At 34.3% G+C, this 26,977-nt stretch overlaps 1 protein-coding gene across 3 annotated transcripts in view; it reads right to left on the minus strand.

Annotated features, from left to right (window-relative positions):
• Positions 1-26,977, minus strand: part of YTHDC2 (YTH N6-methyladenosine RNA binding protein C2) — a 69,518-nt gene that overhangs the window by 25,564 nt on the left and 16,977 nt on the right. For all 3 annotated transcript variants that reach the window (XM_033423784.2, XM_004267460.3, XM_033423783.2), the window contains exons 7-20: positions 26,125-26,281; positions 22,922-23,029; positions 21,651-21,799; positions 19,770-19,905; positions 15,857-15,983; positions 15,579-15,644; positions 10,392-10,570; positions 10,042-10,138; positions 9,876-9,963; positions 9,709-9,789; positions 7,933-8,015; positions 2,365-2,470; positions 786-905; positions 205-477 (exon numbers count right to left, since the gene is read on the minus strand). In XM_033423784.2, coding sequence (XP_033279675.1) covers positions 205-477; positions 786-905; positions 2,365-2,470; positions 7,933-8,015; positions 9,709-9,789; positions 9,876-9,963; positions 10,042-10,138; positions 10,392-10,570; positions 15,579-15,644; positions 15,857-15,983; positions 19,770-19,905; positions 21,651-21,799; positions 22,922-23,029; positions 26,125-26,281 — 1,770 coding nt within the window. The remainder of the gene's footprint in view (positions 1-204; positions 478-785; positions 906-2,364; positions 2,471-7,932; positions 8,016-9,708; positions 9,790-9,875; positions 9,964-10,041; positions 10,139-10,391; positions 10,571-15,578; positions 15,645-15,856; positions 15,984-19,769; positions 19,906-21,650; positions 21,800-22,921; positions 23,030-26,124; positions 26,282-26,977) is intronic.

Raw genomic sequence — 26,977 nt, forward strand, 5'->3', positions numbered from 1 at the left:
AAAATGAAAGAAAAAAGTAGAGAAAAACATGATAATTTTAACATATTAACAGTTTAGGAAGGTATTTTTCTGAGCAATTAATAAAATGTGACTTTATAATGAAACAAAATTAACAGAATCATATCTATTTTTTAATTTGTTACACTTACCCTAGAAATGTGTTTAACCAGCAACATTTCAAAAATAAAATGACAATAATAGTACCTGGAATGCTCTGAGAAGTGCCATGTGGTCACTGAAAGTCCCTGCAGTGAAACGTTTCCTACAAAGCATAGCTGCACGTTTTTGAGAGGCCTGTGTTGGCAGGACAAACGGATCTCGATAGGCTAGTGTGCAGGCAATTGTAAGGATGGGATCCAGACACTTTAACACCACAGCACATAGGACCATTTTACCAAGATGTGGTTCTACTGGCAAGTCAGCCAAATGATATCCAAGTTCAGTGAGATCTTCCCATGCATCCATTGCATCTATTGTCTAAATAAAAGGATATAAAATAGAACTTGACATGACCAAAAACTGTTTCATCAAACCACATACTTAAAAATCCATAAGTAAGATACAAGAACATAAATTTTCTTTTGCTACTGTACCTCATAAAAAATATATTTTGCTTCAAATATATTACGTAAAAATGAACTATACCTACTGTGTTACTATAATTACCACGAGAGTATTATTCAAAATATATAATACAAAGATAATTTTTTTAGGTAAAAAATTAGTTAAGACATATTCTCAATTGGTTTAAATTTCAGGTAAAATGAAACTATTAAGACACCAACCTTAAGCATGTGCACAGCATTTCTTACAATTAAAGTTGGTGGAGGTTCAGGAGCTTTCATAAGGAAATCAGCAATAGGACAATTAACTGGGGCTAAGAGCTTGGTATGTAAACAAAGTTCCTGTAAATAAGAAGAGCAAATAATTTTGAAATACTGACACTTATAATTGATATTTATTTTTTTAAAAATCCTGGGAACTATAGTTTCCCAACACAGACTAGTAGAGTCTCTGATTAAAATGAACAGCAGAGGGAACAATGTCTTTCTATGAAAGATGGGCTCATACTTTAGTGCGAGAATCTTAATAACCATCCTCCATCAACAGCGGGCAATGTCTCCTCACACAATTCTTATATATAACAATAACAGTCACTGTCCAAAAATCTTTTTTTTCCCTTTATATTACATTCTAGAATCTTTTATCCATTCAACAAATATTTAAGTTTTTGCTAGGTGCCAGGCACCATGTATCAAGTTGGAGAAAAAGAAGAGGATAGGCAGACACTGCCCCCATGGATTTTCACTGTATGTGAAAAACAGAATAATTATATAATTAACTACTTAATTACAACTGGGATAAGTGCTATGAAGGATACAGGGAACTAAAGACGTAAACACAAGTTCAAGAAAGAGTAGGAGGAGGCAGCCATGGGAAGTCAAAGACAATTTCTCTGAGGAAATGACACTTAAAGTAAGATGTACAGATTAATTAGGAATTAAACAGAAAAGGAATAAGGGGGTGGTTTCAATGGAGAGGGGATAGCACATATGAAGGCCCTAAGATAGAAGGAAACAAAATGTGCTTCAGAAACTGAAACTACTGGTATGAGCAGAGAGAAGAGGAAAGGCAAGAATTAAAAAATTAAAACTGGAGACACAAGCAGGAGAGATAATTTAGGCTTTTGTTAAGAACTTTGCATATCCTAAGAAGAATAGAAAATGGCACACAGGCATGGAGAAGTGGGAAGTCATCCAGGTACCTGGATGCCAAAAATATGACCCAGTGTCTCTTTAAGGTTTGGAAGCCAGCATCTAGCTCAGCACACCAGAGAATCAAATTAATGCACTTCTGATAGTTTTCCCTAGAAAGTACATAGTGTTTGGCTGTTCCATGAAGTCAGAAAACCAAAAGGAAAACAATTCATACAGGCCAGGAAATCTCAGTGAACTCAATTCCAAAACTACCAAGGTAAGATCAGCATCTTAAACTGAGATTTTGGTATTATATTTTGTACTTTAAATGATTTGTTTTCTACTTCTCATTGAGAATTTAAAAGGTGAACACTCAGGTGGTTGACAGACTCCTAGAATGTTACATTAAAAAAACAATGTATCTATAAACCATACTAAAATTCAAATGCACTCAAGTAATTCTTTTAAATTTTGGAGGTTTTTGAGTTAAATTTTCTTATACAGAAAAAAATATTAGTTATATATAACCACCCTCCATAATATATACTTTATAATTTTATTTTATAAATTGATTTTTTAAAAGCCCAATCAGTATAAGTTGAAATGGTCCCTCTCCTCCCTCACCCACAAAAAATAGCCTTTTAGATAGAGTTAAGTAAATTTCCACCTGTAATGGCATTCTCAAAAGTTCTGGAGTCTGAAATTCCAACATATTCTGGAATCGAAGTCTACTGAACAGCCGGAAACAAATTCCAGGTCTGCATCGCCCTGCCCTTAAAATTGAAACACAAAATTAAGGCTCAAACAAGGAATAAAGACTATAATAAGGAAACTGTAAAAGCAATATGATTTAGGAGACAGAACAATGAACCAGTATCAGGACATGTGAGTCTGAACCTCTACTCTGATACTGATCCCCTAACCTTTGAAAAGGTACTTCACATTTGTGGGACTCAATTATTTCATTTATAAAGTGAGATTCATGAATGACAAGTAATACTACCTGACAAGTAATACTTCTAAGACAATGGTAAAAATTTATATACTATATATATATATATATATATATATATATATATACACACACAAAAATAAAAGTGAGTAAAAAATAAGGCGTGAATAAATATATGGTAATTTAAATTTAATCAATTTTACAGAGCTGATACTAAGCACTGTGTTTAGGCCCACTAAACACAGAGTTGTGGAAGTTATGCATTACACAACTCTAAGGGAGTGTCATTTACCCCACGATCATAGAGACTTGCATAATTTTCTGGAAAGCACTAGAAATACATCTTGAGGAAAAGCAGTCACTTTTAATTTCATCCAAAGTCCCTGTATCAGCTAATAGCAAGGCTGAATATGCCAAGTGACAGAGATACAGAAATATCCCTATGTAGCCTCACAAAGCTCATAATCCAAAGAGACAAACCTAACCATAACACAGTGTGATACAAGTTAGAAAATCTGACATTGTTGGACCATTCCTTCCTTCATCAAATATTTCCCTCACTACATACCCATTAGCTTTCCCACCTATCCAGTCTCCTCTGAAAGATTTCTATCCTTCCCAGTTCTTAAATGTTGATGTTCCTCTGAGGTCAGACCTTAGCCCTTTGCTCTCCTTATTCTGCTCTCTCCCAAGTGATATTAATAATCCTCCTAATTTCAAGTTCCGTCCACCTAGGTCTCCTTATCCTAATTCTAGACCTATATTTCAGAAGGCTCTTAGCTCCATTTGGATTTTCCACAGTCAACTCAAACAACACAACCAAAAATTAATTCTCCCCACATAACCACGCTTCACATTTTCCCCGACAATAGCACCACCATCCACAAAATTTTCATAGAAACCTGTAAGACATCCTTCATTCCACTCTATTCCTTAACCCCCACCCCCTGGACATACAATCACCAATATTACTCTCCTGGATATCTCTTGAATTAGTTACTTACAGGCATACCTCAGAGATATTTCAGGTTCAGTTCCAGACCATGGCAATAAAGCAAACATTGCAATAAAGTGAATCACAAGAATGTTTTGGTTTCCTAATACACAGAAAAGTTATGTTTACACTATACTGTAGTACATTAAGCATGCAATAGCATTACGTCTAAATAAACAACGTGCATACCTTAATTTAAAAAATACTTTATTATTAAAAAACGCTAGCCATCATTTGAGACTTCAAAGTCATAGCCTCTTTGCTGGTGGAGAGTCATGCCTCAGTGTTGATGGCTGCTGACTGATCAGCTGAAGGCTGAAGGCTGTGGCAATTTGTTAAAATAAGACAATCATGAAGTTTGCCACATCAACGGCCTCTTCCTTTCATAAACTATTTCTCTGAAGCATTCCATGCTGTTGGATGGATAGCATTTTACCCACAGAACTTCTTTCAAAATCAGAGTCAATTCTCTCAAACCCTGCTGCTGGTTTATCAACTAAGTTTACGTAATATAATCCTTTGTTGTCATTTCAACAATCTTTACAGCAGCTCGACCAGGAGTAGATTCTATCTGAAGAAACCACTTTCTTTGCTCATCCATAAGAAGCAACTCCTCATCTGTTAAAGTTTCATCATGTGATTGCAGCAATTCAGTCACATCTTCAGGCTCTACTTCTAATTCTAGTTCTCCTGCTCTTTCCACCACATTTGCAGTTACTTCCTCCCTCAAAGTTATCCATGAGGGTTGGAGTCAACTTCTTCCAAACTCCTGTTTATGTTGATATTTTGACGTCTCCCCATGAATCACAAATGTTCCTAATGGCATCTAGAGTGGTGAATCCTTTCTAGAAGGTTTTCAATTTACTTTGCCCAGATCCATCAGAGGAATAACTATTTATGGCAATTATAACCTTACAAAATGTATTTCTTAACGAATAAGACTTGAAAGCTGAAGTTACTCTTTGATCTATGGGTTGAGGAATGAATGTTGTGTTAGCAGGCAAGAAAACAATATTAATCTCGTTGCACATCTCCATTAGAGTTCTTGGGTGACCAGGTGCGTTGTCAATGAGCAGTAGTATTTTGAAAGGAGTCACTTTTTCTGAGCAGCAGGTCTCAACAGTGGGCTTAAAATAGTCAGTAAACCATGTTGTAAACAAATGTGCTGTCATCCAGGCTTTGTTGTTCCATTTATAAAGCACAGGCAGAGTAAATATAACATAATTCTTAAGGACCTTAGGACTTTTAAAATGGTCAATGAGCATTGGCTTCAACTTCAAATCACCACTTGCATTAGCTCCTAACAAGAGAGTCAGCCTGTCCTAGTGGCATTTTCTTCCAAGAAATGGCTGCTTTCCAAGGAAAATCTGTTTAGTGTAGCCACCCTCATTATCTTAGCTAAATCTTCTGGATAACTTGCTGCAGCTTCTACATCAGCACTTGCTGCTTCACCTCCACTTTTATGTTATGAAGATGGCTTCTGTCCTTAAACCCCATGAAACAGCCTCTGCTAGCTTCAAACTTTTCTTCTGCAGCTTCCTCACCTCTCTCAGCCTTCACAGAATTGAATAGAGTTAGAACCTTGCTCTGGATTAGGCTTTGGCTTAAGGGAACGTTGTGGCTGATCTGATATTCTATCCAGACCACTAAAACTTTCTCCACATCAGCAATAAGGCTGTTTCGATTTCTTATCATTCATGTGTTCAATGGAGTAGCACTTTTTATTTCATTCAAGAACTTTTCCTCCACATTCACAACCTGGCTAACTGGTGCTAAGAGGCCTAGCTTTCGGCCTGTCTTACCTTTTGACATCCCCTCCTCACTAAGCTTATTCACTTCTAGCTTTTGATTTAAAGTGAGAGAAGTGCGACTCTTCCTTTTACTTGAACGCTTAGGTGCCACTGTAGGGTTATTAATTGGCCTAATTTCAGTATTGTGTCTCAGGGAATAGGGAAGCCCAAGAACAAGGAGAGAGATGGGAAATGGCTGATCGGTGGAGCAGTCAGAACACACACAATATTTATGGATTAAGTTTGCCTTCTTATACGAGCACAGTTCGTGGTATCCCAAAACAATTACAATAATAACATCAAAGACCACTGATCAGAGATCACCATAACAAATATAGTAATAATGAAAAAGTTTGAAATATTTCAAGAATTACCAAAATGTGACACAGAGACAAGAATTGAGCAATGCCGTTGGAAAAATAGTGCTGATACACTTGTTCAACACGGGGTGCACAAGATTGCCATAAACCTTCAATTTGTAAAAAATTCAGTATCTGAGAAGTGCAGTAAGGGGAGGTATGCCTATATTCCTCTTTATTTCAACCACCACTATAATAATTCAGGCTACTCTCATCTCTCCCTTATTGTAAATGACAGGATTAATGAAAAGAGTCTCCTACTGGGGTCCTCCTACCATCATTTTTGTCTCTACCTATTCATTCCTCAAAAAGATGAAAGAATACTATAACCATGTTATTAAAAAGAAAAAGGAGAGAGAGAAAATACAAAATGGTCCTAAAGGACCAGTCTGCAACTTACCTCTTTCCACTCATTTTTCATTATTCTCCTCTAAACTAAACTCCATCCAAACAACTTTCTTTGTCACTCTTGCCTTTAGGCCTCTGTGAATGTTTTCCCTCTGCAATGCCTTCCCAAAATAACTATTTAATCATATTTGTCTCAGATTCTATCTTAACTCCTCTAGAAGCATTATCTAGTTACAGTGCAGATCACATAATATTAAAATTGCTTAATTTATTGGATTCCAAGATGGACTGCAACATTTCCCCATCTCAAACTTTACCCATCAGACCATAGTTTATTCATCATTGCACCCCTAACACTTGCACAGTGAAGGCTGCCAAAAAACATCTGTTGAAAAAGATGACAAAGAAAATTTCTATAATTTCTGATTTTTATCCCTGATAATATACTATTAACACAGTATAAGTCCAGCTCAATGTGCCAAGCCACACTTGTCATAAGAAGACAACTGACACAATAACAACAAATAACAACAACAAAGAGCATTCTATGAAGTTATAAAGTACAGAAATCAATGTATCTACCGTCTGCAGTAGGCAGCACTCTTAAAGTCAGTATCTGATGTTTTCTTGTTAGTTAAAATGCAAGAAAAATTAGTCAAATAATTACTGAAAAATATGACTCTTTTTAATCTTGCCTTTTTAAAAATGAAAAAGTAATGCAAGTATGTGCTAAATAACTGAAATACAAAAAATACAAAAATAAAAATTGTCTCCTTCCTCCAAGAGCCCCACAAATCCTCCTTCTCAGAGTCAACAATCATTGTTTTGTAATGTTTATCTCAGCCTCGACAACATATGTGTCTAAATATACATGCAAACATACACATGCATAGATATTTTTTAGAACAAGAAAATACTAGATACATGTTTTATACCTTACTTTTTTCAATTAATATTCCATATAAAACACATACATCTACATATTTCCTTTTAACAGTTACTTAGTATGACATTGTGTGACAATAATATAATTTGCTTAATCACTTCACTAGTTATGGATACTACAGTGTTCCTAGACTTTTCACTACTACAAATAATACTGCAAAAAACATTCTTAAACATACATCTTGGCACACATACTATGAGTGCCACATACTTGGCACACATTTATCCTGAGTACAAGTATGCTCAGGATAAATTATGAGAAGTAGAATCCACTGCTAAAGGGGAGATCTGGATAAACAGTTTCAAATCATCCTCTGAAGAAGTCACATCAATATAAACTCCCATCAGCAAACTGTGAAAGCCTATTGGCCCATGCTTTTGTCAACTCTTGTTGTGTGTGCTGTTAAAAATTTTCATTGATGCCAATCTGATAAGTAAAAAATAGTACCTCATTAATTCGCATTTCTTTAGGTATATATGAGATATATGTGGTATATGTGAGGTTAATGTAGTAGTCTTTATTTAATTGATTTTCATGGAGCTTTTTATGTATTGTACAGAAATTAGTCCTACATCTTACACTGCTTTTATTTTTGTTTTTTAAGTTTCTTATGTCTTCTGAGTGTAGATCATACTAGACAAAATTTTTTATTTTTAACATAACCTAAATTCAACTTTTAAAATAAGTATTAAAATGGTATGCTTTGCAAAAATAATATAAAAATTAAGACTAACACGAAAGTTTTAACATTTTAGAGAAAGTAGAATATACATTAAATATGTAATACATATGAAAATGTTTCCATTTTATAGGCAATTGAATCAATGTCCATTAAATATACATTACCTGCCTTTTCGCTGTATGGCACTAGCTTTGGAAATCCACACCATTTTTAACATTGTAACAAAATTCAGTGCATCGAAGGATTTCTGTAATATTTAAATCACCTTCATGTTAATACATAAAAGGTATTTAAGAAGAAATAGCAGAAAACATTATGAACATATTTTAGCACATCGAGTTTAATTCAAAGTCCCCTTTGATTAATTAAAACAGGATACTGATTTTAAAAAAAAAATCCAGATTTCTGGTCACAAACATTCTAAGGAAAAAGAATGAAAACTAAACTTAGAAGAGCTGTAAAACTTCCTCATTCTGTGCCTTGCTAAGCTATCTGTTTTTCTCTGCTACACTTGGATAATGGCAGTCAGTTCTCATAAGGCATCAAGATTGGAGAGAACTGATCTATTCCTTGAGGTCATTTTCTATCAGATTTACATCACTGTGGGTAATAGGAGTGACCAGGGAAAGACGTTTTCTGAAATACTTTCCAGGAAGTTGATTGGAAGAATAACAATAATCACTAAAGTAATCCTATTCCCAACTGAATAATTTTTAACCCCTTCCATTTTACCTCCTGCTGAACTACTAATGCAGTTAGCCTATCCAGAATGTTACAAAAGAGAAGGTAAAAAAGAACCATTACTATCCCCATACTTTCACTTCTAAAGTGGAAACTTACGTAGAAAAATATTTTAAAAGAATTCATTGCTAGAATATATACATCAATCATTCAGTGACTTTACACTTTCCTTTTCATAAAATTACTACATAGAGCAAATACAAATGTGTTCTCATAATTGTTTAATTATGGGATTTTTAGAAAAGATGCTGCTTATTTTGTTTTTAATAAAATGTTACATTTAACAATTTTGTACATAAAATAACTTTGGCACTACCATCACAGTTTACTTGATAAATAACACCTAAAGGCAATTAATTTTTTCACATTAAAAATGATCATTCATATCCACTAGAACAGATATAATTTGCTTTCCCAACATGGATAGCATTGCTCTCCTTGAAAAATCAATTACCTCTATCACTTTCAATTATTTCAGTGAAAGGATCGACCAAAATTAAGGATGCTGAGAATTGCTGGGCATTCCAACACTAAAAGGAAATAAATGCTGCCTTTTATTTATATCAGGAATTGGCAGTAAATATTTTAGCCTTTGCAGAGGGGGTCTGTTGCAACTACTCAAATCTGCCACTGGAGTGTGAAAGCAGCCACAGACGATGGGTAAAAAGTAGACATGGCAGTATTCCAACAAAATTTATTTTTACAAAAGCAGGTGATGGGCCCAATTTTACTGCTAGCCATCATTTGCTGAAGCCTGGTTTTATGTTTGTTTGTTTCCTATCAGCATGGTTCTCTAAGTATCTTTTGAATACCTACTATATGTGGAGCACTGGAGATATAACAATGAACAAGAGGGACACGGTCCATGCCCATGAGTAGAAAGAAAACATACAAAATATGTAATCAAATTCCCACACTGACAAAATTTTCACTGTAACTAGCCAAATCCTTTATTTTATTCCTAATATTTAGTGAGCAGAGGCTAAATTTTTTGTGTAATTTGTTAAAATAAGACAGATCCTACAAACTGAATTGTTTAAGGCAGAATATTTACTTTAGTGAAACCAACATTTACTACGTTAAATTCATCTTAGAACCAGAAATTTTCCCATTAAAATGAATTCTGCTTATAAAAGCATTTATTGTTATGGAACTTAACCTTTGTCATTTAGGTAAAAATACAACTTATCCATACATACCTCTTTCACTTTACCAGAATCAATAACAAAGACAACGTCATTGACTGTGATGCTGGTTTCAGCAATATTGGTGGAAAGGATCTGCAATTGGATATTATGTTATCGTTAATATGAAAGCAAAACCAATGACTAATAAAATGGAAAAAAGAAGATTTTATGAAGCTTACTATTTTTCGAACACCTGCAGGTGGGTTTTTTAATATCTTCTTTTGATCGGATGTTTGCATATTTGAATGAAGCATAAAGACTTGGTACCTGTCGACAATTAAGAGAAATTATACTGTGGTACCTAACTGTTATTTAATGCAATAAATATAAAGCTTTAGCTTTTACCTATGAGTATTGTCAGCGAACCGCTTGTCATCAAACAGGATGCGATCCCTCAGACCAACAATTTCATCATATCCAGGCAGGAAAATCAATATTGCACCTTGAAGAAGAATGACTTTTTTTTAAACATTAAATCTCTTTGTAAAACCAAAATCAATCAAAACAACTAGCTATAATGAACTACATCATGTGTTTCAAGTACTGATAAATTCTAATACTTATAAAATGACACAAGAGATTATTTGTGCATTATTATCAACAAAATTGTATAAAAATTTGTACACACACAAAATACTAAATTTAAGTCAAAGAATATATTTTTGCTTCAGTTCTTTTAGACAATACTTATTTACCAGAATCACAACTATGGCAGATATTGTATAGAAGATGCATGATCAAATCCAAGTCTACTTTTTCATCATCAAAACTATGATGATAAGCTTTCAGGAGCTCTCTGTCTTCTGCACTGAGATCACTCCCATTTGTTTGAACCAAAGAACTTTCATCTAAATTTCCAAATTCCAATGAAGCACTAGAAAAGAAAAACACAGACCAAGTCAAATTTCATTAAAAAGAGTAACGCTTAAAGGCCAATGATTCCCATTATGTCCATGTTCAAATTTTCAATATACTCTAAAGAGGGTAAGTGACAATTAATACTCTATAATGTAATTCATATTTTGGTTTCAAGTATATTACTCAAAGTAAAATTTGGCAATATGTGTTTTTAAAAAAACTCTATCTGAAGACATTTCTCCAAAGGAAATATACAAATAGCCAATAAGCACATGAAAATACATTCAACATCATTAGTCATGAGAGAAATGAAATTCAAACCACAATGAGATACCACTTCACACCCACTAGGATGACTATAATAAAAAAGACAGATAATAATAAGTGTGAGAGAGGGTGTGAAGAAATTGGAACCCTAATACACTGCTAGTGGGAATGTAAAATGGTGCAACCACTTTGGAAAACAATGTGGCAGATCTTCAAAACTGTTAAACATAGTGTTACCATATGGCCCAGCAGTTAGACTCCTAGGTATATAGACAAGAAGAAATGAAAATATATGTCCACATAAAAATCTGTATACAAATGTTTATACCAGTACTATTCATAACATCCCAAAAGTGTAAACAACTAAAATGTTCATCAATTGATGAACAGATAGACAAACTGTGGTCTATCCATAGAATGGAATATTACTCAGTCATTAGAAAGATGCTACAACATGTACAAACCTTGAAAACACTATGCTAAGTGAAAGAACCAATCACAGAAGATCACATATTATATGATTCCATTTATAGGAAATGTCCAGAACAGATAAATCTATAGAAATGGGAAGTAGATGAGTGGTTGCCTAGGGCTGCTAAAGTTGGGGGAAATTAGAAGTGACCTCTAATGAGCACAGATTTCTTTCTGGGGTGATGAAAATGTTCTCAGAATTGGCTGTGGTGATGACTGCATAACTCTTTGAACATACGTACTAAAAACCACTGGATTATACACTTAAGTAGGTAAATTATATGGTATGTGAATTTTATCCCAATAAAACTTAAAAAAACACAAACTTTTGCTCGTCATTTACCTTTTCTTAATAGGTTGTTTCTAATTGTTCATTATTATAAACAATATTCTGGAGAATAGTTCATACATAAAAAAAACAGTCTACAGGTATCAGCTTAAAATGACTAATTCAGTTATCCTATACTAAAAGCAGGTTGATTATGCTATTTCCCGAAAGCCAAAATCAGTAGAAATTACTGAAATAACCCCCTTGCTTCTTCATCCTGTAAGTGAAAATATAAAACTGCCATCACTAGTAATTATCAATATGATTTCTAGAAAGTTCAGTTCAGCCTAATCTTTCTTAAAGAGCTTAGCAGAAAAATAACATAAGACTGCTTTCAGGGACTTCCCTGGTGGCACAGTGGTTAAGAATCCGCCTGCCAATGCAGGGGACACGGGTTCAAGCCCTGATCCAGGAAGATCCCACATGCCACAGAGCAACTAAGCCTGTGTGCCACAACTACTGAGCCTGCGCTCTAGACCCCATGAGCCACAACTACTGAGCACACGAGCCACAACTACTGAAGCCCACAGGCCTATATAGCCCGTGCTCTGCAATAAAAATAAGCCACAGCGATGAGAAGCCCGTGCACCGCAACAAAGAACAGCCCCCGCTCGCCACAACTAGAGAAAGCCCATGTGCAGCAACAAAGACCCAACACAGCCAAAAATAAATATTTTTTTAAAAAAAAAGACTGCTTTCAATAGGAAAAATATGAAACTTCTGCAACATTATAATTGTAGTATTTAAAATTTTTAAATGCAATTTAAAACATTCCAAGTTTTTTGTTTTCTTATTTTTACCAGGTAAATTAAGGAGGTATTATGTTCTTTGTTTAATGCTATAAACTTTAGATATCAAGTATCAATAATCCAGCAAACATAATAAATTTAATTTAAATATTTGAAATTTATAGTTGATAACATCATGATCTGTGGAATAAAAAGAAAGCTGACTTAGCTGGGATAATTAAAATATTATCCAGATAACTGTTTTACATGGTAATCTGTAGTACATATTGAGCTACACCTAACACCGTAACAATATCTGGAACATTCGAAGTGTTAGCATTAAAAGGAAGTTCTGGTGCAAGTTCTGGTGCTATTAATGAAATGATAATAAAACCCACCACACCAGAATTAGCATTTGGATCTGCCAAGACTTTGAGACTCTACATTATCATTTAATGAAATTAAAATGATAAAACTAATTTCATATTTCAAATGTTTACTTCATCTAATACCCGAGACTTCATCTACAGACTTAAATACAAAAACCCAAGTCAAATAAAACATTTTATATGTTCTTGAATAATAGATGTTTTAATATATTTTAACTTCATACTCTATTATTTTTTTGACAGTCTTATCGGTTGAAAATAGATAAAAGCTATCAGTGTACTATAAAATACATTTCCTTTAAATTTCTTTTAAATATATTTTTTCTTTAAATGTCTAATCTAAACTCTGTATAAACATCAAAATTTATCTAAAATAATTATCTAAAAGAAGAATTATAACAGTTTCATAGGATTTTGGAAGTATTGCCCTTTTTTTTTTGAAATCAAAGTAATACATGTACATAGTGTTAATAAACAAGGGTTTTATAGAAGTTATAACAAAAACCCCTCTCCACTCCTAGTCACACTGCCTAGGACCTTTTTCAATTCTTTTAGCCATTACTTTTGGTATTTACTGCCGTATTTCTAAGCAACATGCATCTTCTGCTATTTATTGATTTAACAATTTAGTAATTATCTGTGAATCTCCAATTAATGAAAAATGAGGTCACCACCCCCACCCTCATATAGTTACCACACACATAAACCCATACAATTTTCGTTAAATCTGCATTCAGCTTTACTTTGCTACGTAAACATTATTTACCCCTGAGCTAAATAGTAAACTATGATTACACTCCCTTTCTTCTGTAACTTTTTGGTTTTCCTTGAGTAATTACTGTCTAATTTTTATTTGCTTAGTTTTCTGTGTACTTAGCACTAATTCTTCCCAAAGTGTCCAACAAATTCATAAAATCTTTTTAATATGATCAAAACCATCAGGTAATCCTTTTTACCCCAGAGGGACTTTCCTCCTGGAGCTCTCTATCTTCTGTTTCTATGAGACAAGGCCTACTGGGCAGCTGTCATAGGAATAGCCCTGTGCACCAACATATTAAGCATTTCTTTCACCTATCTCCTGTGCTGGATCTACTGTGTTCTTCTCTGTTTTACTTCACCTCCTCATTTTTGTAGGACACATTCTCTAACAGCTTCCTCATAAAAAAATACATAGGAAATAAATTTTCCTATCCTTTTTCTACTATTTTCTATTTTTTTGTCTTTTTTTCCTACTCTGTCAGCAATTTTTTTCAACTTTATCTTGCAACCCTTCTGAATTATTTTTCTGCTATCATATTTTAATTTTCAAGGGCTCTTTCTTGTTTATTCATTCTTTCAAAAATAATCACTGAACATCTGTATCCAGACACTGTCCCTGAACAAAGGAGACAAGAAGCTTACTAAATTCCACTGGAGAGAAGAGACAGACAATAAACCAATAAATACAGTAAATAAGTAAATTATATAGTTTATTAGAGGATGGTAGGTCCTATGGACAAAAGAAAAAGTAGAACAGGTTAAAGAGGATCAACTGTGGGGGAGGCAGATTGCAATAGATAGGTAAATTTGGGTAGCCCTCATGAAGATGAAATTTGAACAAAGATTTGTGGTCTGTTCCTTTTTTTCTTTTTTTTAAGCACACTGTTTTCTGGTTCATGAATGTTATTTTCGATTACTATTTTTGAAGTTTTCTTCTGGTCACTGATGCTCAGTTTTATTCAACTTCTTGGGGTTTTTTGTTGTTACTGTTTATTTGATGTTTGAGTGCTTTTTCCACTCAAATGTCTGGTGATCAATCCTTGGCAGTTTGTTTATTTTTAAAGAGTAAAGCACAAAAACCTCCATGTGTACAAGTGGGGAAAATTGAGTTATCTGGTTTAAAGATGGTCATTTCATTGAAGGAATACCAAACCTCTTAAAGTTCTAAATCTTTTCTCTAGGCTTGGTCTGTTTTTCCAGGAAGGAATTCTCAAGTTTTCTGCCAAAGAACATAAGCTTCAAACAGGAAAAGGAGATAGGGACATCAGGGGAAGTGAGTGGATGGTATCTCAACTTTTAGTCTTTAAGTAGACTTTCACTTAAACCCGTTTTCTGTTTGATACCTTACTTCCACTCTCCCACTGTACCTGGTCACCCCAAGTCCAAACTCTAAATGGTTTAATTTTTCAATAAACTTCCTACATCCTGCTAAAGTGGGAAAGAGATATCACCTGAGGGCAGGGGAGAAGGGAATCTGAAATTCCAAATATTCCTCATAGAGAATTTCAACTAACTCTGTTATTTTTTTAGCCCTTTCTTTCATTGCTTCATTCAGAAGTAGTTGAATGAGCCTCTAAGAAGTTCAAAGCTAAAATGAGGTTGTTTCTCATTGGCACTTCCCTCTTTAGGCACTCAGGCTTCAGCTTTCTTAGCTTTGCTAAGTCAAACATCAGTAATCCATTAGCCATATATCATCCAAAAATTTACTAACATCTTTCATCAGTTGCATATCCTCTTCCATTCTCTTTGACTTTGTTAGTTTACACATTTTATATTCCTTCCTTACCATTTTAGTGAGGTTTTGGGGAAATGCAGAGAGACAAATACCAAGTTTAACTGGAGATTCCCCTTCTTCTTTTTTAAGATAAAATAAAAAATAAGGTAAATACTATAATACAGTGGATCTTACTAACAACCTACAAAATAACTGAAAGCTGTTATTAGAAAAACTCCTTAGAAACACACACAAAAAAATCTGGATAAGAGACTATAAATAGCCTTCATTTGTCACATTCTATGATTTATATGGCTAAGTTTTTTAAAAAGGAGTCAGGATTAATTAAAAATAGTATAAAGTGTTACCTGTAAGATTCTAGAAGATCCACAATTTCAGTCTGTCCAAAGTGTTTAGCCCAATCTAAAGCCATCCTGCCAAAATTCAAAGATATCGAATTAAGAAAGAGAAATAATATTCTCAAAATTATAAAACCAGTTACTCAAATTTATTCATTCACCCATTAAAGTAGAGATGTATGAGCAATTATTACAAATAGCTTTTAATATAAAGACATATAAGAAATCAAAATAGATATGTGTAGTTATACGAAGATATACAAAGAATGAATGCAATTTAAAATTACCAGCCATTTGATGCTTTAATATGAACATTGGCTCCCATACTAATTAACTGTTCTACTTGACTTGAAAAACCTCGTCCTGCAGCAACCATCAAAGCTGTTGCACTGGTTTCACTATGTCTGTAATCCACTAAAAGAAGGAAAAGATACATAAATGTTACATTTCCAAATTACTTTGGAAAATCATTTTAATTTTCTTGAATGTTAGCAGAATTAACCTGGGACTTGCTCCTTTACCTAAGTATATAACAGCATTGTATAACCTTTAACTCAGTTGACCCAAGAAGATCTGATACTGATGTATCCTTAGTATAAGCAGGATGAAATAGGTACTATCAGTTGGAAGGCAGGAGAAGGAAAGATAGTTGTTAATTAAAACAGAAAAGGAAAGCTACTAACTTTGTAGAATCCTTAAGTAATCTTCCTAGATATGCCTTGACCAAATGACAAGATATAATTAAAGAAGAATTAAAAAGTTAATTTTCATCAGTATCTGGTAATGAACGCTTAAAAGGGCAAATGAAAAGTTCAAAATGATTTTTTGAGGTCCTTTTGTTTTGCTTTTATTACCCCATCATGCCAGGTTCTTATTATCTTAGATGCTTAATGAGAATAACACTGGCAGGAAGTTTACTTCCCATAAAACCCTTCCATGAGAAAAAAATTAAACTTTTATTGAATTTAAATTCATTCTTAGAATATATTTCAAGCAATGCAACATACTATAATTACTGAGAACTAATTTTCATAAATCACAAAATTAAAAAATGTCAGAAAGAAATCACCACTGAAAAAAAACCTCTGTAGTAAAATTTAAGATAATTACAAAAGGAAAATTTTAATTTTCCATATATACCCAATTATCCTCATAATTTAACAACCCTCTAAAACATGGTATCCATTATTAATATAAGCCAACGGTTCTTAAGGTGGGGAGAGGAACCTATGGAGAGAATTACTTCAGGCTTTTTATTTCTGAAAACACAGATAGCTATGCCTTACTCCTAGATTAAGATTCAGTAGGTCTGGGATGGCCAGGAACATGCATTATTACAGAGATCTGCAAAGATTATGATTTGTACTCAATATATGGGAATTACTGTTCAACGGAATATTCAATTAGGGGTATGGATAAGTGTGGGAGTTTGAAAACATCCAAAAATTCTTTAATACTCTTCCCTTCAAGGGGTGGAGCCTAATTCCCTTCTCCTTGAGTGTGAGCTGGACTAAGTGACTCATTCTAGCAAATAGAATAAAGTGGAAAAGATGGTGTGCAACTTTGGAGACTAGGTCATGAAAGGTACCTATAGCTTCCTGCTTGCCTTTTCTTCTTCTCTTCTGAATCACACACTCTGGGAGAAGCCAGCTGCCACATTCTGGGAAGAATAAGGCAATCCTATGGAGAGGTCCAGATGGCAAAGAACTGAGGCCTTCAGCCAACAGCCAGAGACAAACTGAGGCCTCTAGCCAACAGCCATATGAGTGAGCCTTCTTGGAAGCAGATCCTCCAGCCGCAGTAAACCTTAAGATGACTGAACCCCTGCCAACAGCTTAACTACTACTCCATGAGTGACTAGGAACCAGAACCACTCAGTTAAGCCACTCCCAGATTCTTGACTCTCAGAAACTATGCGAAATAATAGACGTTTCAGGTTGCTAAGTTTGGGAATCATTTGTTATGCAGCAATAGATGATTAGCATCCAGCGTTCCACAGAATGCCTAGTCTTACAAAACCAGCTAATTACTACCTGGTTATACAAGATCACAGAGGGAAATTGATATGATTAAAAAAAAATCTACCAAGCCCAAGGCTTCCTGGATCACATGAAGTATTCTCAACTCTGGTGCCAATTAAGAGTTGAGATTTTAGAAGAGAAATAAAAACATGGGAAGTAAATTACTGTTCATAGAGATACCATAACATTTTAGTTTACTACATACACATGGCCTAAGACATTAGAATACTGGGCTCCAGAAAATGTCCAATAAAACTATAAAGGAGAGGGACTTGGATGGTCATAATGGATGACCATTATCAAAGTAATAGTCTAGTACTCTCTAAAGAAATATCGAGGAAGAGGGTCAAAGTTAATACAAAAATACTTTAAAATGTTTTATAAATATTTTAAAGCAACATGTCTCAGAGTTCAAATTTCCTAACTTATGGATAGAAACCTAAATGAAGTAGGCATTGGGCCATATGAGTATCTGTGGGGACCACGTTCCAAGCACAGAAAACAACAAAAGCAAAGGCCCAAAGGCGGGAATGGGCCATATGAAGAGCATATATGAAGAGCAAGAAGACAAGAGTGGCTAAAGCACAGTGAACAAGGAAAAGAGTAGTAGAAAATGAGATAAAAAAGACTGTCAGAGACTAAATCAGGGAAAGAACTTTGATTTTTATTCAAAGTGTAATTGAAAGCCATGGGACAGCTAAGAGAAGAGAAGTGGCATGATCCAATTTCCTTGTCAAAAGGATCAATCTGATTGTTCTCTGGAGAACAGACTAGTAACATAAGAATAGAAGCAGTTAATTGTCCACTGTAATAGTCCAGGAAAAAATGTTGGCTTTGACTAGGATGGCAGCAGTAGAGGAAGTAAAACATGTGAGATTCGGGATTTATTTAGAAGGTAAAACTAACAAGATTTGCTAATGGATTATATGTGGGGTATGAGAGCAAACTCAAAGATGATTTTATATTTTGTTGCCTTAGCAACTAGGTGAATGGTAGTACCCTAGAGTTAGATTCAGTGTGCCTGGGATGGCCAGGCACATGCATTTTTAAAGAGGTCTACAACTGATAATGATCACTAAGGGAACACTAAGGAAAAAGCAGGTTGAGAGAGAGGTAGAGAAACAGAGAATCAAGTTGTTTGGGGAATATCTAGTTTTATTCCCCTAACAGACTCCCAACCGGAGATGTCAAGTGGTGAGGTGTATTGAAGTGAGGGGGGAGTTCAGGATTGGAGACGTAAAATTAGGAGTCATTTTAAATAAATATTTAAAGCTTCGACTAGATGAGATCCATCTAAGGAGTAAGTGTAAATAGAAGGAAGGTCTGAGGATTGAAGCCTGGGACGTTCCATATTCAGAGGTCAAGAAAAAGAAAAAAATCCTGCCAAGGAAACCAAGACATACCAGCCAGGGTGATGAGAAGAAAATAAATCAAGTATGGAATATCAGAAGTTAACTGAAGAACATGTTTCAAGAAAGGAGTGATCAAGTATAGTAATAATAATGCTGAGAAGTTCAAGTGAGGGGATAAACTACTTGACATCTAAATCCCTTCCAGTAATGACCTTTTATTATCATCATTCTACCTTTTGCCTAAAAGCCTTCAGGGTCCTAAAACTCACCCGATTGCCAATATCCATTATAACCAACTAACGAAATCAGAATAAATCATTAGTGAAAATATGTCATGTGACATAACGCAGGTACATGTGAATCAGAACTTGAACCTATATAACTAAAGGTATACTAAAATTTTCCATTTATTCAATGAACAATCTAGAGTTAAAGTTATTAACATTTTTCCCCTGTTTTGAAATAACAAATCTCTTTGAAAACCCAAGATACTCCAGGGGTAAAGGTGATGCATAGGGGGGAGTATATTTATGTCACAAATTTTATACACATAAAAATACTTTTGCATATAACTGTCATATATTCACAGACCCCATGAAACTATTCTGGAGACATTAGGTTAAGAGTCCCTGATTTAATACAATACTTATCTATTCTACTATGCTAATAAGAAGATCCTGATTTGTACATTTGAAATAGTACTCCAAAAGAACAAAATATTGGTTGTGAACAAAAAGTGAATTTTGAATTTTATGAATTAAGCTACACTTCTATCATAATAAATAACTTCAAGAGTAATACAAAAAACTTAAATAAATTATACTTACCACTAACATTTTCAGTTAAAATAAGGTGAAAGACCTGAGCAAAGGCATCAACATCTTTACGCAGCCATATGTCAGAAAGACAAGCATCCATTTCCTTTATTAACCATGGTTCAAGGCAATTCACATCTTTTTCTGTCTTTAAAAAGAAGCAAAGATTATAAATTACTAACAGCTTAACCTTTGTTTGCAAAGAACATGAGATGGCCATAAACAGCCACAAGAACTACTAACCATTCGGTATTACAGCAAAGGCTTTGCATAAAAGTTTCTCATCTCATCACAAACATAATCACTCACAATATTGTACCTTGTTTTCACATTCATCTTTTATCTGAGAATGAGCCTGTCAACAAAGGAGTATGATACAGTCACAATATTAACTGTGCTTCTGACAGAATGTTGCTAAATGTACCTGTCTATCAGTGGTCTTATGTCCCAACTGCACAACAGAGGAAACATCACCTGGAGCTTTTCAACACTGAAGCCACGTCCCACCCCAGAGCAAGTACTTCAGAATCTCTGGAATGGAGGCCAGATTCCATAGGACTTTAAAAGTTCTTTAGGGGATGTTACTGTGCAGCCAGGCTTAAGAATCACTAATTTAGGGACTTCCCTGGTGGCACAGTGGTTAAGAATCAGCCTGCCAACGCAGGGGACACAGGTTCGAGCCCTGGTCTGGGAAGATCCCACATGCCACGGAGCAACTAAGCCCGTGCACCACAACTACTGAGCCAGTGTTCTGGAGCCCGCGAGCCACAACAACTGAGCCCGTGTGCCACAACCACTGAAGCCCGCATGCCTAGAGCCCGTGCTCCACAACAAAGAGAAGCCACCACAATGAGAAGCCCGCGCACCACAAAACAAAGAGTAGCCCCCACTCGTTGCAACTAGAGAAAGCCCACACTCAGCAATGAAGACCCAATGCAGCCAAAAATAAACAAATAATTAAAAAAAAAAAGAATCACTAATTTAAATGGTCAAAATGCTGTTCACTGAACCAAATGGATGTTCCCTGCACTAAATAACAATTTTTAAATATTCTTTAAAAGTACACATTCTTTAAAACTATAGTTTATTTGGATGCATCAGAACTTTAAACACTGGGAGAAAACTGCAAGCATATCTGCATTATGTAGCTTCTCATGCTCAAAAGAGTTAAATTCTTTTTCTAAAAAGTGCATAGTCCCAGCCATCTCACTAATCACCAATGCCTTTTTAAGAATTCTAAACCAGAATCAAAGACCTAGGAAATCCGCTGGTTCCAGTTTTCAAACAGACTCCAAGGAATCCAAAGTAGCAGAAGCCCTGCTTAGGGGTGGGGATGGAGAGTGATGGATGAGCAGGCAGGATTTCTACAAAATATTTCATTTGTAAAAGATATTGTGGCAAAATAGAAGGGAGAAAAGCAAAGAGAAAAAGAAACTGAGGTCTATAGTGGGTAATTGATTTTACAGATTCACACGGCTTTGTGGTATAAACATCAGTCTTGATTACTTGCCCTAATACTAAGAGGCTTTTCTCAGTTTTTTCCTAACTTAGCTTATCTTGCATTGCTTAGCTCATAGGTTCTTAAACTTCTGAGATGATAAAATATCTAGCAATAATAATGTATGTATATATACATAATATCTACAACTATTTTCTTCACAAAATTTATAGAAAATATTGAAATAGTTTTAACTCAGAATGAAACAATAAAAGATGTTGCATTATTTGAAAAAAAAAGTGTGTAGAAAATTATTCTGAAAAATGTGTTGTAGTCTAAGATAAACTAAGGGAATTATGCCTTAAGAATGTAATAAAAAATATAATCTCATGAAATGTTCTTTAAATTACACAATTTTCACTCAAAATAGCAGTGTGAAACCACTGAGGTCTTACCAACTGACTGAAGATGGCATCACCACCATCATCCAATAAATCATTTTCTTCAGTTACATTTGGGACAGCTCTCTGTCTCTGAGATTCAGGCTTGAAAGTATTCTCTTGAGCTGAGTACCATTCTGTAAGTGTGGTTTGTTGTCTTTCTTCTAAATTAATTACCAAAGAAAATAAGTAGATAAATTCTTTGCTTTTTGAAATATATTTCTTTGTTTAAAAAAATTAAGTGAATCTGAAAATACCTAAAAGTTGGCCTTATTTTAAAGTTACTTTTTAAAAATATATTAATTAGGAACATTCAATAAAATGTGTTATGCTGAACCAAAAGGAGACATGAAACTGCTTTATAAAACCTCATCTATTCGTCTACTAGTAAGAAGTTTACTTCTGAATCAGGACATAATTTAATGAACAGTATTTTAGCCATATAACAAATAATGTTTAAATCAATGGCTAATATTCATATAGCACTTTGTAGAAAATCATTTATTGAATTTCTACCACCATTCTGTTTGAGACACAAGTTATATTCAATTTTCATCTTCAAAAGTTTTGAGAACCAGAAGTTTTATAATTTACATATTAGTGATTCAGCACTGCACTGTGACACAGGCGTTGCTAATTGCTTTTTTCAAGTGAAGAATCCAAAGAAGTTAAGATTATTTGTCCAAGGTTATACTAACTAAACAAAGGAATCAAAGCTTGAAGCCAAGTCTTCCATCATGAATAATGTAATTAAAAGTAAGCAAAAGGAACTTAACCTTAATTCAAAAGCTGAGATATAGTATAAATCATAAGAGATGTATTAATAGGCAAGTAATGTTAAATTCAAAGTACTGATGCAATTCATAACAATATCAAGATTTGAAAAACTCAACAATTATACCAAAGATGAGCCTGTTATTACTCATATGCTACTCTTTTCACTTCCTCACCCACTCCCCACTCCCACTCTATAACATATGCTGGGGACAGCCAGCACAAATCTTCTGCCTCCTTAAAATAGTGGTTGAATATTTGGATACAGACACACTCAGCCTCCTCAACTCTGGCATCCCCTTTCAATTCCTCTCTATAGATTATAACTTCTAGACATAAACCAGAATGTAGAACTTCCATATGGGACAGTATTCTAATATAATATTCTACAACTATACACAGAGAGAAATACTTTCAAGTGTCCTTGTATCTGCATAGTATAAGACTGGAGTACTCCAAAAAGTCAATATCAATAGTAATTTTCTTTTATATTTGTTTGATAAAAAGCTTACCTCGTTGTTTTTCCTTTTTGTATTTTAACATTTCTTTGTTTGTGTATCCAGTAGTTCTTAAAATGTCTTCCAGAAACATTTCTTTTACTTCAAATGGTCTTCCCTGTACTAAATAGGAATTTTTTTAAACAGTCAATTTGCATCTTAGAGATAATTCACATAAAAACATGAGATTCTCAAATTAATAAATCTGAATATTAATCCAAAGGCAATTCCATAGGTCAAGTGATCCTCATATTGTCCTTTAAATATAACTCTGATCTATATTTTAGACAACTGTTCATTTGCATGTTTTTTTCCAGTGTTTACTATTTACTTGATTGTTTGGCATCATGCTAGGCACTAGGAATATAAATGGTAAGCAGAAACAGAGTTCCTCCTGCTCTCTTGAAGCTTGAAGCTTGTAATCTAGCAGGGGAATCTGACATTAATCCAATAATCCAAAACATCAATGTAAAAATAAAGTTGTAAAAAGTCCTGTGAGAGAGAAGTACAAGATACCATGACAGTACATAATAGGGGAATTTGAAGGAATCAAGAAAAGCATCTTCACTGAGAAAAATGAGAACCAAGAGAAGGGAGTAAACAAAATAACTAAGCTACACAGAGAGGAAAGAGTATACTATGAAGAAAAAAACAGTATGTACAAAGCCCCTATGGTGGGAAAGAGTATGATGTTCTCAAGGAACTAAAAGGCCAAGCTAGTTGGAACATGATGTGAAGAGGGGTGTGAAGAAGGGATTGTAGTTCAAGATGAGGCAGAAGAAATAGATAAGTCTTATTAAGGGTTTAGGTCTTTATTCTGAGGTAAAGGTTCTTCAAAGTTTCAAGCTCATGAGAGTATTTAACATCATCAAAATTCCACTTCAGAAATCTGGCTGAAAATTCCACGTTGGCTGCAACATGGGGAATGGATTTAAAAGAAACCAGAGTGGATGAAACAGACCAGGTAGGAGCAATTACAATAGTTCACGATGAAGAGGACAATAACCTGAACAAGATTGGTGATAGTAAAAATGGAAGGAGACAGACAGACTAGATAGATGGGAAGTAAAATCCACAGAACTCAGCATTAGATTGGATATGGAAGAATGATAAGGAAGTGTCAACCACAGTTCTTGAAAGTCTGGCTTACAAAACTCAATGGATGATGTTGTCATTTTCTGAGGCTGACAAGGAAAGCTAAAAGAAAAACAGGTTGGCTTGTGGGAGCCGGGGTTTGGTCAAATGTTAGGTACCAAAATGACCTTCAATTAGCAGATGCATAAATTTTATGTGCCTTACCACCCAGTAATATTATGAGCAAAACGTCTTACAGGTTTATGACTTAGGTGATTAGGTCAATGGTATGATTAACCAAAACAGGCAACACAAGAGAAGCAGATTTTTTAGAAAGGATTAAGTATTCAGTTTGGGCATATTAGAGGGGAACTGCTTATAAGCAACCAAGTCCAAAGCTCTGGAGAACAGTTTGAACTGGGAAATAAAGATTCAGGACTCATCAGTGCAAGAGAAAGTAGAAGGCAAGGTCAAGAATGAGATCTTCCAGGAAAACTAACTGTGCACCCCCAGTACCTAGTAGAGAACAGCATAGAGCAGGAAAGAGAGAAAAAGCAAAGAAATCAAAGAAGGAAGGGAAGGGAAAGGGGATGGGGAAGGGCGAGGAAGGGCAGGGAAGGGCAGGGAAGGGCAGGGAAGGGAAGGGAGGGGAAGGAGGAAAGGGAGGGGAGGGAAGGGAGGAAGAGGAGAAAAATGGGTCATGGGAAAAATCCTCAAAAATATCAATATTTAAGCACGATGCAAAAGAAGAGAAGCCCACAGAGGAGACCAAGAAAATACAGGCTGTAATACAGAATGAGACTTAGGATGTAGTTCTGGCAAATAAATTATGGGATACGAGCATTTCACAAAAAAAGGGTAACGATTATGAGAAATACTACGGAAAATATAAGTAAGATTTTTATGTAAAATTAAATCAATTTCAAAACAATACTGGTAAGAATGCACAAATGAATAGCCCCATAAACTGCGGAAATGTGAATCATTTCAGCCTTTTGAAAAAGTAAAATGACAAAACCATCTTACTGTTAAAATTAAAAATAGATACATTCTTTTACTCAACAATTTCACTTTCAGGAATCTATCCTTAGAAATAAGAGCACCAATATATAAGAATATATGTAGAAGTATGCTCATAACAACGATGTTTATAGTAGGGGAAAGGGAGAATCCAGGACCAATCTAATGTCCAAATATTAAGAAATGGTTAAATAAATCATGGTACATTCATACTAGGAAATATAAAAGCAGTTCTTCAATATAATGAACTACATCTAGAGCTTCTAAACTGGAGAACTGTTCATGATATACTGTCATATGAATAAAGCAAATTGCAAAACATTGTATATGGCATGTGCCCATTTATGTAAAAACCATTTTCTATAAACCCAATATATATGTATATATTTACATATGTTGTATGAGCATGGACAAGGTGAGACAGGATATACACTAGGCTTCAACATCAAGTAATCTCAGGGAAGAAAATTTATGAAATGAAAAGAAGACAGGTGATTGTGAACTTTTTCCCTGAATGTCTGTACTATTTCACTGAGGTAAACACATACAACTGTATGTGTTTATATAAACACATACAGTTGTATGTGTTTGTATATATATAAATGTGTATATATATATACACATTTATAATGTATATATATATACACATATATAATGTGTATATATAAAAATATATATAAATGTGTTTGTATGTATATAAAAAAATCAATGATTTTTTTAGAGATTGGTGGAAAAACCAGATTTGATTAAAGGATAAGGACAAAATTTAAGTGGCAACATATTTAGAAGTACATGGGAGGTAAACACGGGCATTAAGACTACTCTTTTAAAGAGTCTAGCAATAAAGGCAAAGCTATAGGACAGAATTTAAAGGGGAATACAAAATAAAGCATATCTCCTTTTAAGACTAGAGAACAGGCTCACTACACAATACCAAAGAGTTGTAGATGGAAGAGGAGAGGATGAAAATATATAGATATGACTGATTAAGCATATTTCAGAGAAAACATAAACAGATGCTCTATACATAGAACATTCCCCAATTTCTATTATAATAAATAAAATCAAGCCAAAAAAGTATTCTTTCATACAAATCCTAGAAGAAATCTGACAGTTTAACTTACTGTATGTCACTGGACAACTCCCGAAATATCTCATAAAAAGATTTACATCTAAGGCAGCACTAGAAAGAACTAGTTTCAAAGTTGGGTACTTCTGCAACAAATCTCTTAACTTTGTAAGTAAAAAATCACTAAATCGATCCCTTTCATGTACTTCATCCTGCAATAAACAAAAACAAAACCATGGAACAGTTAGAATACAAAAATAAAGTCTTTAAAATTATGGAGCTGCTGGGTTTCACACTAATTCAAGTTAAATGTGGACACAGCCAATTAGTGAAAATTTTGTATTATGGACAATTTAGAAATAATCAGACATTAACGACCTACTGTGGGTAACAAAACACTGCCCTTTTTCCCACAAAAACTACAACAAATGCTGAATTAGTGGAGTCTAATTTCATGTAATTTTAATAAATACAAAATCTATTTTAATATGCTTCTGTTAGCATCAGGACCAGGTGCATCCTGTGGTTTGAATGCACAGAACTAATAAGTTTCCAAAAGCTGCTCTATCACAAGCTTATAAAACTTAATCTAAGTTTTCTGACACAAACTGGATAAAAGCTTAGAATTCTTTAACAAGGTGGTAATTCATCTACTTATTTCATCAGGAGCTAGTTAATTTAGCAGCTTAACCATGAAGTTAAATGACTTTAAAGTATGCCTCTAAGATTTGGAAGAGAAATCAGATGACTAAGCACAGAGAAAAAAGAAAACTTTCATCATTCTGGAGAACTCTTAAAATACATGTGCCATTTTCATATATAAAAAGCACTTTTTAAAAAACTATCTACTTATTTTATTCTCACTCATAAAACCTGATGGTAAGAATATCTTTATTTAACATAAAATA

Source organism: Orcinus orca, chromosome 3 (assembly GCF_937001465.1).
Source record: "Orcinus orca chromosome 3, mOrcOrc1.1, whole genome shotgun sequence".
In the NCBI taxonomy this organism is placed as follows: domain Eukaryota; kingdom Metazoa; phylum Chordata; class Mammalia; order Artiodactyla; family Delphinidae; genus Orcinus; species Orcinus orca.